The sequence below is a fragment of the Kogia breviceps genome, chromosome 10 (assembly GCF_026419965.1).
Source record: "Kogia breviceps isolate mKogBre1 chromosome 10, mKogBre1 haplotype 1, whole genome shotgun sequence".
Taxonomy (NCBI): domain Eukaryota; kingdom Metazoa; phylum Chordata; class Mammalia; order Artiodactyla; family Physeteridae; genus Kogia; species Kogia breviceps.
Genome location: NC_081319.1, coordinates 52,339,937 through 52,354,174, shown reverse-complemented (window position 1 = coordinate 52,354,174; position 14,238 = coordinate 52,339,937). Strand labels below are relative to the sequence as shown.

At 42.0% G+C, this 14,238-nt stretch overlaps 1 protein-coding gene across 1 annotated transcript in view; it reads right to left on the bottom strand.

Annotated features, from left to right (window-relative positions):
* SUSD5 (sushi domain containing 5) overlaps nucleotides 1-12,957 on the bottom strand; it is a 41,699-nt gene extending 28,742 nt beyond the window's left edge. Inside the window, exons 1-2 of the mRNA XM_059077343.2 lie at nucleotides 12,466-12,957; nucleotides 2,191-2,368 (exon numbers count right to left, since the gene is read on the bottom strand). Coding sequence (XP_058933326.1) covers nucleotides 2,191-2,368; nucleotides 12,466-12,571 — 284 coding nt within the window. The 5' untranslated portion in view covers nucleotides 12,572-12,957. The remainder of the gene's footprint in view (nucleotides 1-2,190; nucleotides 2,369-12,465) is intronic.
* Nucleotides 12,958-14,238: the final 1,281 nt, after the last annotated feature.

Sequence of the window (14,238 nt, the reverse complement as noted above, 5' to 3'; positions counted from 1 at the left end):
CAGCTTTTCAGACATGCTTTATGAAATCTGTAAAAGCTCCCAGGAGACAAATAGCCCCAAATTCTAGATTCACCACTCTAGATCTCCATCTTCTAGATATATGTATATACTGAATATAAATTCATGGAGATACAGATCAGATCTATATGGTTACTTTGCCATCAGTTGCAAGATGCACCATGCATTTAATAATTAGTTTTTGGTGGGGAGGGGAGATGGCTGTGCAGGAAAGATGCACAGTGAAATGTACATACTAATGGTCAGATACTTCTTGGTTCCAGAAACATTAACATGGAGAACTATTTTAATATGTCATGTAGTAAATATATCAAGTAAGTGTGTTTACTTTAAAGAAATAGAATCTAAGGGAATTCCCTGGTGGTTCAGTGGTTAGGACTCCACGCTCTTTCTACCAAGGGCTGGGGTTCCACCCCTGGTCAGGGAACTGAGATCGCATAAGCTGTGCGGCGTGGCCAACAACAACAACAAAATAGCATCTAAGCAAGTTAGAGATCCACTAACATGTCTTAACACCTTACAGGAAACTCAGAGAGGATAAACCTTTCCAATGACTCAGTTTCAATTTGTAATGCCTGGGAGACCTAAGCCTGGCTCCAGGCTGGCTCTTTAGAATCTTCAGAATACCCTGGTTATCGGATATAATGATAGTGACAGAGTTATGAAAAATATCCACACTTGACTATGTTATGGAAACATGCATACATGGGACATATTTTTGTCTATTTAGGAACTTGGATGTGAAATATAAAGCAGAGAGAGCCACAATTCCAGATTCACTGAAAAGCTTTGGAAGTAACCTCATTTGTTCTCTTTATTCAATTGCTGCTTTACATGTGGCACCTTTGGAGATGTGAATCAACATGGTTGCTGTGTTTTCTATGGCCGTCTCCCAGCCAGACACCTTCAGGGTCATTATCAAGCAAAATAGTTTTTGGAGCCCATTTGTTCTTTCACATTCCTGTGGCATGAAGGAAAATGTGGAATGGCTCCTGCCTTCTCTGTTTATGACTAATGGAGTAGTTAACAGCACTAATGGGATGTTTTCTCCTAGCTGGCCACAGAATTACTTCTCCACAAGGATTCCATGGGTCAGGAATTCAGATAGGGCACAATGGGAAAGGCTTGTCTCTGCTCTATAATGTCTAAGGCTGAGCTGGAAAGACTCACAGGCTGGCTAACTCAATAGCTGGGGGCTAGAATCACCTGGAGGCATCTGCACTCACATTTCTGGTAGTTAATGCTGGCTATTGGCTGGGACATCAGTTGGGGCTATTGGTGAGAGTACATACATAAGGCATTTCCATGTGGCCTGGGCTTCCTAGGACTTCTTAGGTAGCATCTCAAAAGTAAGTGTCCCCAGAAATCTGACCATGGGTTTTTCCGACCTACCCTCAGAAGTCACACAGTATCACTCCTGCTGTATTCTACTGGTCAAGGCAGTACTATGCTGTCCCTGATTGACAGGGAGAGGACATAAACCCACTTCTCAATGGGAGCAATGTGAAAGAATTTGTGGCCATATTTTATTTTATTTTTTAAAATTTATTTAAATTTATCACTTAAAAAAATTGATCTGATGACTCAACTTTTATTTATTTGGCCGCACCACAGGGCATGCGGGATCTTAATTCCCTGACCAGGGATCGAACCCGTGCCCCCTGCAATGGAAGCGTGGAGTCTTAACCACTGGACAGCCAGGGAAGTCCCTCGTGGTTATATTTTAAAACCTCCATACCATCTTCCTCTTCCCATGGATGCAGATGAATATCCACAGAGAAAAAGAGATAAAGAATATGTATCAAATAGTTAAGAGTCATTACCTCTGAGGTGGGGAAGAAGAGAGAAATTCACTTTGCACTTTATATATATCTGTATTATTTGAAATTTTTACAAGCATTTTTTTCTTTTGTAACTTAAAAGGAAATTCAGAATAACAAAGTAAAGAGGAAAAAATTGTGACAGAACTCCAGAAAAATGTTTTTATTAACATTTTTGTTTTTATATTTTGTTTAACATTTTGTTTTTATATTTAACTCAAAACAAGAATATACTGGAAGCCACAGCCCATTGCACTGTGTCTGTCCTGGCACCTCTATTGAGCCCTGTATCAGCCCTGATGTCGAGGTGGGGTGAGTTGGCAGGAAAGCGCCCCCAGCTGGCCTGACTTACCCCAGGCTGCCGTCCGCCAGCCAGCCCGTGGTGCACACGGAGAAAGCACAGTCCTGCACCACCCTCCGCAGTTCGTCTGCAGACACCAGGTGAGCGCCTCTGCTCTTGCAGGAAAGCCGAGCGGCCTCTAGTTCCAGGCCCTGAGAGCCATTCTGAGACTCCAGCACAAAGAGCTTCCCTGTGTGAGGACAAGCATGGACACAGGCTGACTCTAGGATCCATGGGAATTTAGTCTCAGCAAACTCATCCTCTGGCAGATGCCCATCAGAACTGTAGTTTCCCACTTGCCTAAAGATCCAAGTGTAGCAACTACCCCATTGCATTCATCCCTGGACTGTGATGACAGTTACACTTGTGTTTTAATCTATTTTTACCTCTTAACTTAAAAAAAAAATTTAACCGCCTGTTCTGGATAAGCCCTTCAAATCTTCCTTTTAAAAAGACGTTTAGCAACATTATTTACAATTGCCAAGACATGGAAACATCCTCAGTGTCCATCAACAGATGAATGGATAAAGAAGATATGGTATACATATATATATATATATATATATATATATACACACACACACACACACACACACACACACACACACACAATGGAATACTACTCAGCCATTAAAAAAGCACAGAATTTTGCCATTTGCAGCAACATGGATAGACTTGGGAGGGCACTGTGCTAGGTGAAATAAGCCAGACAGAGAATTGATATCACTTATACATGGAATCTAAAAAGTACAACAAACTAGTGAATATAACAACAAAGAAGCTGACTTGCAGATATAAAGAACACACTAGTGGTTACTAGTGGGGGGAGAGAAAGGGGGAGGGGCAATATGGGGGTTGGGGAGTGGGAGGTACAAACTACTGAGTGTAAGATAGGCTCAAGGATATATTGTATAACACAGGGAATATAGCCAATATTTTGTAATACCTGTAAATTGAAGGTAACCTTTAAAATTGTATAAAAATAAAAAATTAAATAAAAATAAGTAAATAAAAATGATGTTTTACAAACACCAAGTGCCAAGGCTCAGCGTCCTAGGTTCCCTTAGGTTGGGTCACTTGGTGTCCAAGACCCTGATTCAGCCTCAGCTCTGCCTTCCTCTGCTGCCCCAGCCCTGGGGTGACCACAGACAGCAGGTTGCTTGCCTTCTCTCTATCCCATTGTCTCAGGACATTTTCAGGTCCTTCCTACAATGAGTGCACTGCATTTCTCCCCACTGGACAAGACAGCAGCAGCCACGTCTGGTGCACCCTGGCTGCCTGCACCACATCAATCTATGGGCAGGTAGTAGGCCTCGAAAAATGTGCGACAGATGGGTGGAATAGGATGTGAACTCAGGCAGAGGTGGAAGCTGAGTCTGAAAGCAAAGGACAGCTTTAGGCAAGAAAACCATGGTGCAAGAGGGAGCGCTGGGGTCCCCAGGAGCCTCTCAGAGGACGATGCAGTGCCTTGGGTGACCCTGTCAAGCTTAAGATAAAGGCAGGGGAGAAGAAACCCACTTAAAATGGCATATTTCACTTCCATCTGTCAGCAAAATTATCATAATAAGTTGATTTTATTAGAATAAGAGACTTAACTGTCATCTACTGCAAAATGATTACAACAAATACAGTAATCTCTCCAGCTTTGGAACCAAAAGCTATAATAAAAAATGCAAAAACTTTTCACAATAAACATCTGTACATGACTGGAGCTCCCTCAGATATGGTGCCAATGTGCAGTACACCACCTGAACAACTATACTTGATGCTCCTACCTGGAGAAGTAAGCATGCATCCCAAGACACTTTTGTATTAATAGCATTTGTCTATTTGGGAAAAAAACTCTATGAAATTAAACACAGAGATTTTGATGGCCAAACCCCTGTGCAAGAGAGATAAAAGTGAAAGCCCAGAGCTCACATGATGTAGGGAATCTGATAGCCCTTTCCTCCCCACTCTACCACTGTCACATGCACACATGAATCTGAGAGTCTGAAGGGTTTAAGTCTCAAGATAAGAGTGAACAAGGATAAAAAATATCCCCTTCCCTCATTCTCAAGAACTGTTGGATGAGCTGTCTTGGTGCTAGGAGGCCAAGTGCTAATCCTGATTTGGAATTGTAGTCCTAACAAAAATTTAGGTCTAAGACACTTCAAGCTATGGATTTAGCTTAAAGTGGCCCTAGACTGACATTTATCCAGACACCTGATAGGAAAAATTGTAACTAACTCCTCTCTGGAGAAAAAAACACCCTTCATTTTATGCTTCAGGAAATCCCATACAAATACTGATTCAAAGGCCATGACCACCGAAGTAAAAAACAGTGAAGTGTACAAGGAAACAAGGCGCCATGAGTGAGAAGCAACAGATACCACATGTAGCAGAAACTGACCTAAAAATAAGTCCAATACTGGTATTAACAGGCACAGATTATAGAACAGTCATGATTACTATATTTAAAGAAATAAAAGACAAGTTTGAAAATAACTGCAAAGAATAAGAAATGATTAAAAGTGCTCAGCTGATCTGAAAAAAAACACAAAATAGGACTTCTAGAAATTAAAAATACAATGATAAATTTAAAATGCAATAAATGTTTTTGGCTGAATGTCAGACACATTTTCTTTTTTTTGGGCTGAATATCAGACACATTTTCTTTTTCAAGAACTTAACCTTGAAAAAGAAAGCAGAAGGGGACTTCCTTGGTGGTGCAGTGGTTAAGGCTCCATGCTCTCTATGCAGGTGGCCCAAGTTTGATCACGGATCAGGGAACTAGATCCCATATGCATGCTGCAGCTAAGAGTTCTTCACATGCCACAACTAAGGAGCCCGTGTGCTGCAACTCAGGAGCTGGCAAGCTGCAACTTGTGAGCTGTAACTAAGGAGCCCACGTGCCACAACTAAGGAGCCCACCTGCTGCACCCAAGGAGCCCACTTGCCTCAACTAAGACCCAGTGCAACCAAATAAATAAATAAATATTTTAAAAAAGAAATCAGAAGACATCATCCAAAATGTAGTAAAGAAACAAGAAAAGATGGAAAATATTAAGATAATAAAGAGACATGAAGGAAAGAGTAAGGATTTTTTTAAAATTAATTAATTTTTGGCCACGTTGGGTCTTTGTTGCTGCATGTGGGCTTTCTCTAGTTGTGGCGAGCGGGGGCTACTCTTTGTTGCAGTGCATGGGCTTCTCATTGCAGTAGCTTTTCTTGTTGTGGAGCACGGGCTCTAGGCGCATGAGTTTCAGTAGTTGTGGCACATGGATTCTGCAGTTGAGGCTCGTGGGCTGTAGAGCACAGGCTCAGTAGTGTGGCGCATGGGCTTAGTTGCTCTGCAGCATGTGGGATCTTCCCAGACCAGGGCTCGAGCCCGTGTCCCCTGCATTGGCAGGTGGATTCTTAACCACTGCGCCACCAGAGAAGTCCCAAGAATAAGGATTAACATATACTTTAATCAGAATTCCCAGAGAGGAGAGAAAAAAAATGAGGTGGAAGTGATATCTGAAGACAAAATGCCTGTGAATTTTATAGAACTGATAAATATTCCAATACATAGATTGAATAAGTCCAACAACAAATCCCAATATGGAAAATATCTATAAGTATATATATACCAGTGATGCTGCAAAATGGTAAAGACAAAGAAAATATTGTCAAAGCAGATAGAGAGAAGGGACAGAATACTTTAAAAGTAGCAGCAGTTTGCTGTCTTCTAAAACAATAAGCAATAGAAGCAAGAATACAATTACTAGCAAAAAATAGCTGCAAATTTAGAATTCTATACTCGCTGAAAATATATTTCAAAGAACAAAGATGAAACAAATGTATTTTTTCAGATAAGCCAAAATCAATGTGGTTTGCCACCAGCAGATCATCGTTGTAGGAAATAGTAAAAGAAGTATTTCAAGCAGAAAGAAAATTATTTGAGAGGCAAGATGGAATGGAAAGGGGGGAAAAATCAATACACGGTTAAATAAAAGTGAACATTGTATAAAATGGCACTCAACAGCAGCAGAATACACATTCTTCTCAAGTGCGCATGGAACATTCTTCAGGGTAGACCATATGCTAGGCAATAAAATAAGCCATAATAAATTTAAAAGGATTATAATTGTACAAAATATTTTCTCTAATTACTATGGGGTAGAATTAGAAATTAATAACATAAATAAATTGGGAAATTCATAAATAAATAGAAATGAAACAAAATACTTCTAAATAACTGATGAGACAAGGAGAAATCACAAAATTAGAAAATATTTTGAGATGAATGAAGGCAAAACATGCTAAACCTTATGGGATGCAGTTAATGCACTGCATAGAGGGGAATTTATAACTATAAATGCCCACATTAAAATAAGAAAAATTATCTCAAATAAAAATCCTATCACACCAGTCAGAATGGCCACCATCAAAAAATCTACAAACAATAAATGCTGGAGAGGGTGTGGAGAAAAGGGAATCCTCATACACTGTTGGTGGGAATGTAAATTGATACAGCCACTGTGGAGAACAGTATATGGAGGTTCGTTAAAAAACTAAAAATAGAACTACCATATGACCCAGCAATCCCACTACTGGGCATATACCCTGAAAAAACCATAATTCAAAAAGAGTCATGTACCACAATGTTCACTGCAGCTCTATTTACAGTAGCCAGGACATGGAAGCAACCTAAGTGTCTGTCAACAATGAATTGATAAAGAAGATGTGGCACATATATACAATGGAATATTACTCAGCCATAAAAAGAAACAAAATTGAGTTATTTGTAGTGAGGTGGATGGACCTAGAGTCTGTCGTACAGAGTGAAGTAAGTCAGAAAGAGAAAAACGAATACCGTATGCTAACACATATATATGGAATCTAAAAAATAAAAATAAAAAGGTCATGAAGAACCTAGGGGCAAGAAGGGAATAAAGTCGCAGACCTACTAGAGAATGGACTTGAGGACATGGGGAGGGGGAAGGGTAAGCTGGGACAAAGTGAGAGAGTGGTAGTGTATATATGGACATATATACACTACCAAATGTAAAATAGATAGCTAGTGGGAAGCAGTCACATAGCACAGGGAGATCAGCTCGGTGCTTTGTGACCAGCTAGAAGGGTGGGATAGGGAGGGTGAGAGGGAGGGAGATGAAAGAGGGAAGAGATATGGGAACATATGTATATGTATAACTGATTCACTTTGTTATAAAGCAGAAACTAACACACCATTGTAAAGCAATTATACTCCAATAAGAATGTTAAAAAAAAATCCTAACCTGTTGGAAAACACTAGAAAAGAAGAGCAAACTAAACCCAAAGCAAGCAGAAGAAGGAAATAATAAGAATTAAAGCAAAAATTAATGAAATAGAAAAGGAAAAACAATAAAGAAAATCAGTAAAACCAAAAGTTGGTTTTGGGGAAGGTCAACAAAATTGACAAACGTTTAGCTAAAATGACCAAGAAAATAAAAAGAAGACTTGAATTACTAAAACAGGAATGAGAGGGCAGTATTACTCCAAGCTTATGGAAATACAAATATTATAAAGGACTACTATAAGCGACTGTATGCCAGACTTCCCTGGTGGTCCAGTGGTTGGGACTCCATGCTTCTGGTGCAGGGGACGCAGGTTCCATCCCTGGTTGGGGAACTAGGATCCCACATGCCACACAGCATGGCCAACCCCCCCTGCAAAAAACCCAAAACAACTGTATGCCAAAAATCAGGTAACTCATATGAAATGGAAAAATTGCTAAAAAGACACAAACTACTGAAATTGACCCAAGAAGAAATAGAAAATCTGAATAGATCTTTAACAAGAGATTGAATTAGTAATTGAAAATTACCCACAAAGAAAAGCACACGTTCAGATGGCTTCACTGATGAGTTCTACCAAATAGCTAAAAAGAACTTGATATCAATTCTCTGTAAATGCATCTAAAAAATAGAACAGGAGGGAACAACACCTCCCAGCTTTTTCTATGAGGCCACCATTGCCCTAATGCCAAAACCAGACAAAAGACACCGCAAGAAAAGAAAACTACAGGCCATTATCTCTTATAAATATAGACACAAAAGTCCTCAACAAAAATACTAGCAAAGTAAATCCAGCAGCCTAAAAATAAAAATTACATACCATGACCAAGTGAATCTATCCCAGGAATACAAGGTTGGTTTATATCCCCAAATAAATTAATATCGTATAACTTGTCAATAGAATAAAGGACAAAAACTCATCTCAATAGATGCAGAAAGGCACTTGACAAAATTCAGTACCCTTTCATGATGGAAAAAACATTCAACAAACTAAGAAGGGGGGGGGGAATATCTTCAACCTGATAAAGAGCATCTACAAAAATCCCATAGCTAACATCACACTTGGTGGTGAAAGACTGAATACCTTCCCCTAAGATCAAGGATGTCTGCTCTTGCCACTTCTATTCAACATTGTACTGGCAGTTCTCTTCAAGGCAATTAGGCAAGAAGGTGAAATAAAAGCCATCCAGATTGGAAAGAAGTAAAACTATATTTGCAAATGATGTGATCTTGCATATAGAAAATCCTAAGAAATCCACTAAACTGCTAGAACAGTTCAGCAAGGTTGCAGTAAAACATTTTTACTTAAGTGACAAAAATCTGTGCAGAAATTAAGTAGGTCATCTCTTCTCATTGTAAAACTTTTCCCTAGGATTCCATTTACACACGTGGTTTCAAAGGCCATCTTGACATGGATGACTCACATTTTTCTCTTCAGTCCAGACCCTTTCCATTCACCCCATCCTCCTCTCCACCCCCACCCTCTCTCACCTGCACAAGTGAAATAGCACCCTACATGGTCTCTCCACATCCAATCTTGCCCTGGTGCCGTCCATTCTTCCTACTCTCAGGGTGAGCTTCTCAAAATGCAAACCTGATCAGTCTCTCTTTTTTGGATTAAAACAAAACTTGGCCCCATATCAGTTTCCCCAGCGTTATCTCAAACTACTTCCACCTTGGACTCTGGGCCCCAGTCACTCTGTTTCTTGACACATGTCCCACTTTCTCTGCCACTCATAGTTTCTCTGTACATGTTATTCTCTATCCAGATCCTCTTTCTTCCCCCCTTTGCCTAGTTAATTCTTACTTATCTTTCAGATCCTCCTACGCCAAGTCAAAAATCTCCTAATATATGCCCTCATAATACCTCTGTCCTTTAATCTTATCACTTATCAAAATCGCAAATTCACATTTCCTTCATATAATTATTTGCTTAATGACTCTCTCCCCCATTGGATTTTAAGCTCCCTGATAGCAAGGACCTGTTTCTCCTCACCGTTCTATCCTCAACAGCAAGGACAGTACCTAGCATATGGTAGACACTCAAATTATCTGTTGAATTAATGAATCTTTTCCTGCAGTCTTTACCCAAACACAGTTAATTTGCATTCAGTTAATGCGAAGATTTTTCTGTTTCAAAAGTGTTTTAAAATTACAGTAGCAGGTCTCTTTTATGTATAAGATACACATCTAATTAGTCCAATGTAAAACTAAATGTTTTTAATTTGAGTTTGACTTATTTTTGAATAAGTCTATGGAATTTTTAATAACTCCAAATTCTCTCTCTTCAAATGTCTTAACACATCAGTTTAGCTGCACATTTCTTCTTCCTCCTTCCATCACTGTAGAACATAAATACCTAAGTGTGAAAAGTGGTAGTTAAGCATATATTTAGTAAAGAAAAGAATCCTTTCATAAATAGGTTCTAATTCTTCAATGGCTTTATTATAAAAGTTGGAGCTCAGCAAATGGAGTTTCTTGAAAGCAAATTTACCTATAGTTCTCCATTGCGGAAGAAGGGAGAAGGAAAGAAGGAGAAGGGAGAAACGGAGGCATTTCTGGCAAGTGTTAACAAGAAAATATGCCTGGTGCTGTTGTTACTTTCTCCTTATCCAATGATATTTCTGTCTTAAATTTTTTATGACCCACATCAAGCCAGATAGGCACAAAATATTGATCCATATCCATCTGGCATTCCACGTAAGCAGTTATAATGGGGTGAAACTCTAAAGCCTCATGGGTTGCAGAGATATTTCTTTAAAAGGAATTAAAATTGGTACAATAGTATACATTGTTCAAAGGTTAATACTACAATTTATCCTACTTGCATTCTTTAAAATCAGCTTAATTTTCATGACTCAATGTCAGGCCAAAAAGTACTACAGTAAAGAATTAACAGGGACTTCCCTGATGGTGCAGTGGTTAGGAATCTGCCTGCCAATGTAGGGGACACGGGTTCGAGCCCTGGTCCTGGAAGATCCCACATGCCATGGAGCAACTAAGCCCGTGAGCCACAACTACTGAGCCCCTGCTCTAGAGCCTGCGAGACACAACGAACCACAACTACTGAAGCCCGCGCGCCTAGAGCCCAGTGCTCCATGACAAAGAGAAGCCAGTGCAATGAGAAGCCTGTGCACCTCAACGACGAAGTAGCCCCTGCTAGCCTCAACTAGAGGAAGCCCTCACGCAGCAACGAAGACCCAATGAAGCCAAAAAATAAACAAATAAGTGAATAAAATTTTTTTAAAAAAAGAATTAACAGTGGATTGGCTGCTAATAGGTATGGGATTTCTTTTTGGGTGATGAAAATTTTCAGAAATGAGAGAGTGGTGATGGTTGATGACTGTACTAAAAACACTTGGATCGTGCATTTTAAAATGGTAATTTTTACAGGAATTTTATCTCAAAAATTAACAGTGATCACTAGGATCCTTTAAAGTTAACAGTGTTTTCCCCTCTAACTCTCTCTGAGCATATGGAGAAATAAGACAGACAGTCACCCCTAATTAGGAGCAAAGAGTTCTACAAGCTGGCACTTAGGACAAAGAGAACCCAGAATTCTAAGATACTATCTGGAGGTTTTTCCCTTGCTTTCTCCTTTCCCTAACCACCATACTTTTTTTGGTCAAATCTTCTCTCTGCACCCAATATTGTTTGCTAAGTAGCAATGACATTTAAAAATATACAAAGTATCCTAAATCAGCTGAGGGTTTTTCTCCTTCATCAATCTAATTTGTCCCAAGCTTGGATTTACTAGTAACCCCTCATGGATGTGAGAACATGCTAGCTTCTTTTCTTTTAGATCCTTCTGCACCAAATCAACAGGGTTTTGTTCCAAAATCAAAACACAGCTGAATTAGCTTTTTGAAACTGAACTAATCTAAGGCTGTGATCCTGCTAAGTTTAGGGAAGTATTGAAAGCTGAATTCAGGTTGAAAAAACAAACAAAAAGATGGGTCAGTTCTCAGAACCCACAAAAATCTGGTCCTTACCTATTTCCTCAAGCTTTTTAAAAATGTTTTAAAATTTTTATTATATTTTAAATGTATTTATTTCATTTATTTATATTTGGCTGTGTTGGGTCTTTGTTGCTGTGCGTGGGCTTTCTCTAGTTGCTGCGAGCGGGGGCTACTGGGCTACTCTTCGTTGTGGTGCGCGGGCTTCTCGTTACGGTGGCTTCTCTTTGTCACAGAGCACTGGGCTCTAGGCACGCGGGCTTCAGTAGTTGTGGCACGTGGGCTCTAGAACACAGGCTCAGTAGCTGTGGCACACAGGCTTCGTTGCTCTGAGGCATGTGGGATCTTCCCGGCCCTGGGCTCGAACCCATGTCCCCTGCATTGGCAGGCGTATTCTTAACCACTGCGCCACCAGGGAAGCCCTCTCTAGCTTCTTATTGAAGGAGAGCCTCACCTTGAACTTTCCGCTCCAGCCACTTTATCATTTATCCCATTTCCCCTGCGACTCACAGGACCTTTGCACGTGCTATTTCCTCTCCCCAAGACCTTCTCCTCTCTCTTGTGCCTAGCTGACTTCCACTCATCTTTCAGATCTTCCCGGACCAAGCCAAAACGCCAAGGGAGTCTTGTAATTACTGGTCTTGACATTCGGAGCACAGTTAATAGACGTAGGAAATTATGTCTCTGCAGAGGAGGTTCCAGGGCACCCTAGACGTGATTTCATTTTAAAGACCTTTCAAGGAGATCTTGGAAAGCTAGAGGCGGGCTTGCAGGACCAAAGCACAGGCTTTCTCTTGTGCATTAAGGAGGGGTTCAGGGACCCTGTGGGGGTGTTTGGGCGCGCGGGGACTCGGTGAGCTGCAAGAGGGAGGCGGGGTCTCAGGACAGCTGCGCTCCTTGTTTCCTCCCAGCCTGGTCGTGTTCCGGGCTCGTCTGAGGGGGCAGCCCCGGCGAGCTTCACTTTCCCCACCGAGAACCCACGCGCCACCCCGGGCCCGCCGCCTCGCCGGCACTCCCCGGACACTCACCCTCCGCCGGCACGGAGAGCCCTGGCAGGCCGAGCAGGAGCAGCGCCGCCGCCCAGAGCCGGGTGCGGGAGCCGGGTCCCTTGGCAGCCATGGTCCGGGCGTCCATGGGCGGGTGGCTAGAGCGCGGGCTCTGGCTGCGCGGCAATCGAGGGTGCCCGCGCCACTGCGCCACGCACGCCACTCGGCTCCGCGTGCTGTGCTCTGTTCGCGCGTCGCAGGCTTCGCGCCCGGCGCGCAGACAGGGAGGAGTACGGTGAGCCAGGGAGGCTGGGGATGCCAGATCCGCAGCTCTGGGGCCCCGATCTCCCAGGGGGTCCAGTACTCGGCGCCGGGGAGGCGGCTGTAGCCCGGCTCCGCCTTCGTGCTGGGCACCTGGAGGCCTCGGTGCCAAAAGAGGCTGCGCCGAACGAACGGCGAGCTCCCTGGGCGCCTCCGGGGCAGAGGGGAAGGGCGCGTGGAGGCGGGGAGAGCGGAGAGCCCGCTGCAGGGAACCCCCGCCTGCCTGGGGACCCTTTGCGAAAGGGTGACGCAGTCTGAGAGGCCAACCCACCCCACACACCCCCGCCCCGGGAGGACCATGAAAAAACTGATGCCTAACTGTTCTCTACCTCTTGACTTTGCAGCTGGAGTCCTCCTGTAGAGGAAGAACATTTTAACGAAAAAGAATGCTCTAACTTGCCAACCTCACTCTGAGGAGTGAAACGCACGGAATAGCGGGACTCCCCTTCCCTAAAAGGCCTGACAGTCATTCACGTGTGAGTGTAAATTAATTTACTTAACTATTCATCTTGCAACAGCTAGCTGGTAACCTGAGGAGTGAGAATTCACATGTCTGGGCTGGAGGGAACCTTTGAAAGCCTGATTATTGCTGAGAATGGAGGGGAGGGGGCAGAAGGCACCTGCAGGAATTACGCATTGATTCCTTCAGGAGCTGTGCCTACTATCGCTTTTAGAATAGTCAATTGGATATTACTACCGAATCCTAATGAAATTTTAAAGTTTGTCTTTATTCAGACCTGTCCTGCCCTGTCCTAATTTGGAGAGATACCATGCTCTAAAGGTTTGTTTGGTACAACTGCTTTAGAGAACTGTTTGGCTGTTTCATATGAAGTTAAAATATACCTCCTTGAAAACACAGAATTCCACTCCTGGGTGTATATCCAAAAGAAATGAAAACATATGTGCACAAAAAGATTTATACCCAAATTTCATAGCAGCTTTATTCACAATAATTAAAAACTGGAAGCAACCCAAATGTCATCAACTGACAAACAGAAAAACAAACGGTGTCATGTTTATGCAATAGATAAGAGGAAGGAAATACTGATGCACTCAATAACGCGGATGAATCTCAAAAATATGATGAGTGAAAGAAGCTTTAGTAAAAGAGTTCATACTGTATGATTTCCTTTCTCTCTCTCTCTCTCTTTTTTTTTTTGGCCACACCTTGTGGCATGCGGAACTTCCCTGACCAGGGATGGAACCCGCTCCCCCTGCAGTGGTAGCGCCAGGGAAGTCCCTGTATGATTCCATTTTTATATGAAGTTCACAAAGGGGCAGAACTAATCTGTGGTGAAAACAATACCATGGTTGCCTTTGAGGATGTGGGAACACACTTCTGATGTAATGGGAACATTCTGTATCTTGAGGAGGATGGCAGTCACCTGAGTGTATACACTTCTCAAACCTCACTAAACTGTACACTTAAAATCTGTGCATTTTGTTGAATGTTATTTATACCTTAATAACAAATATTTCAAGAGTAATGAGTTC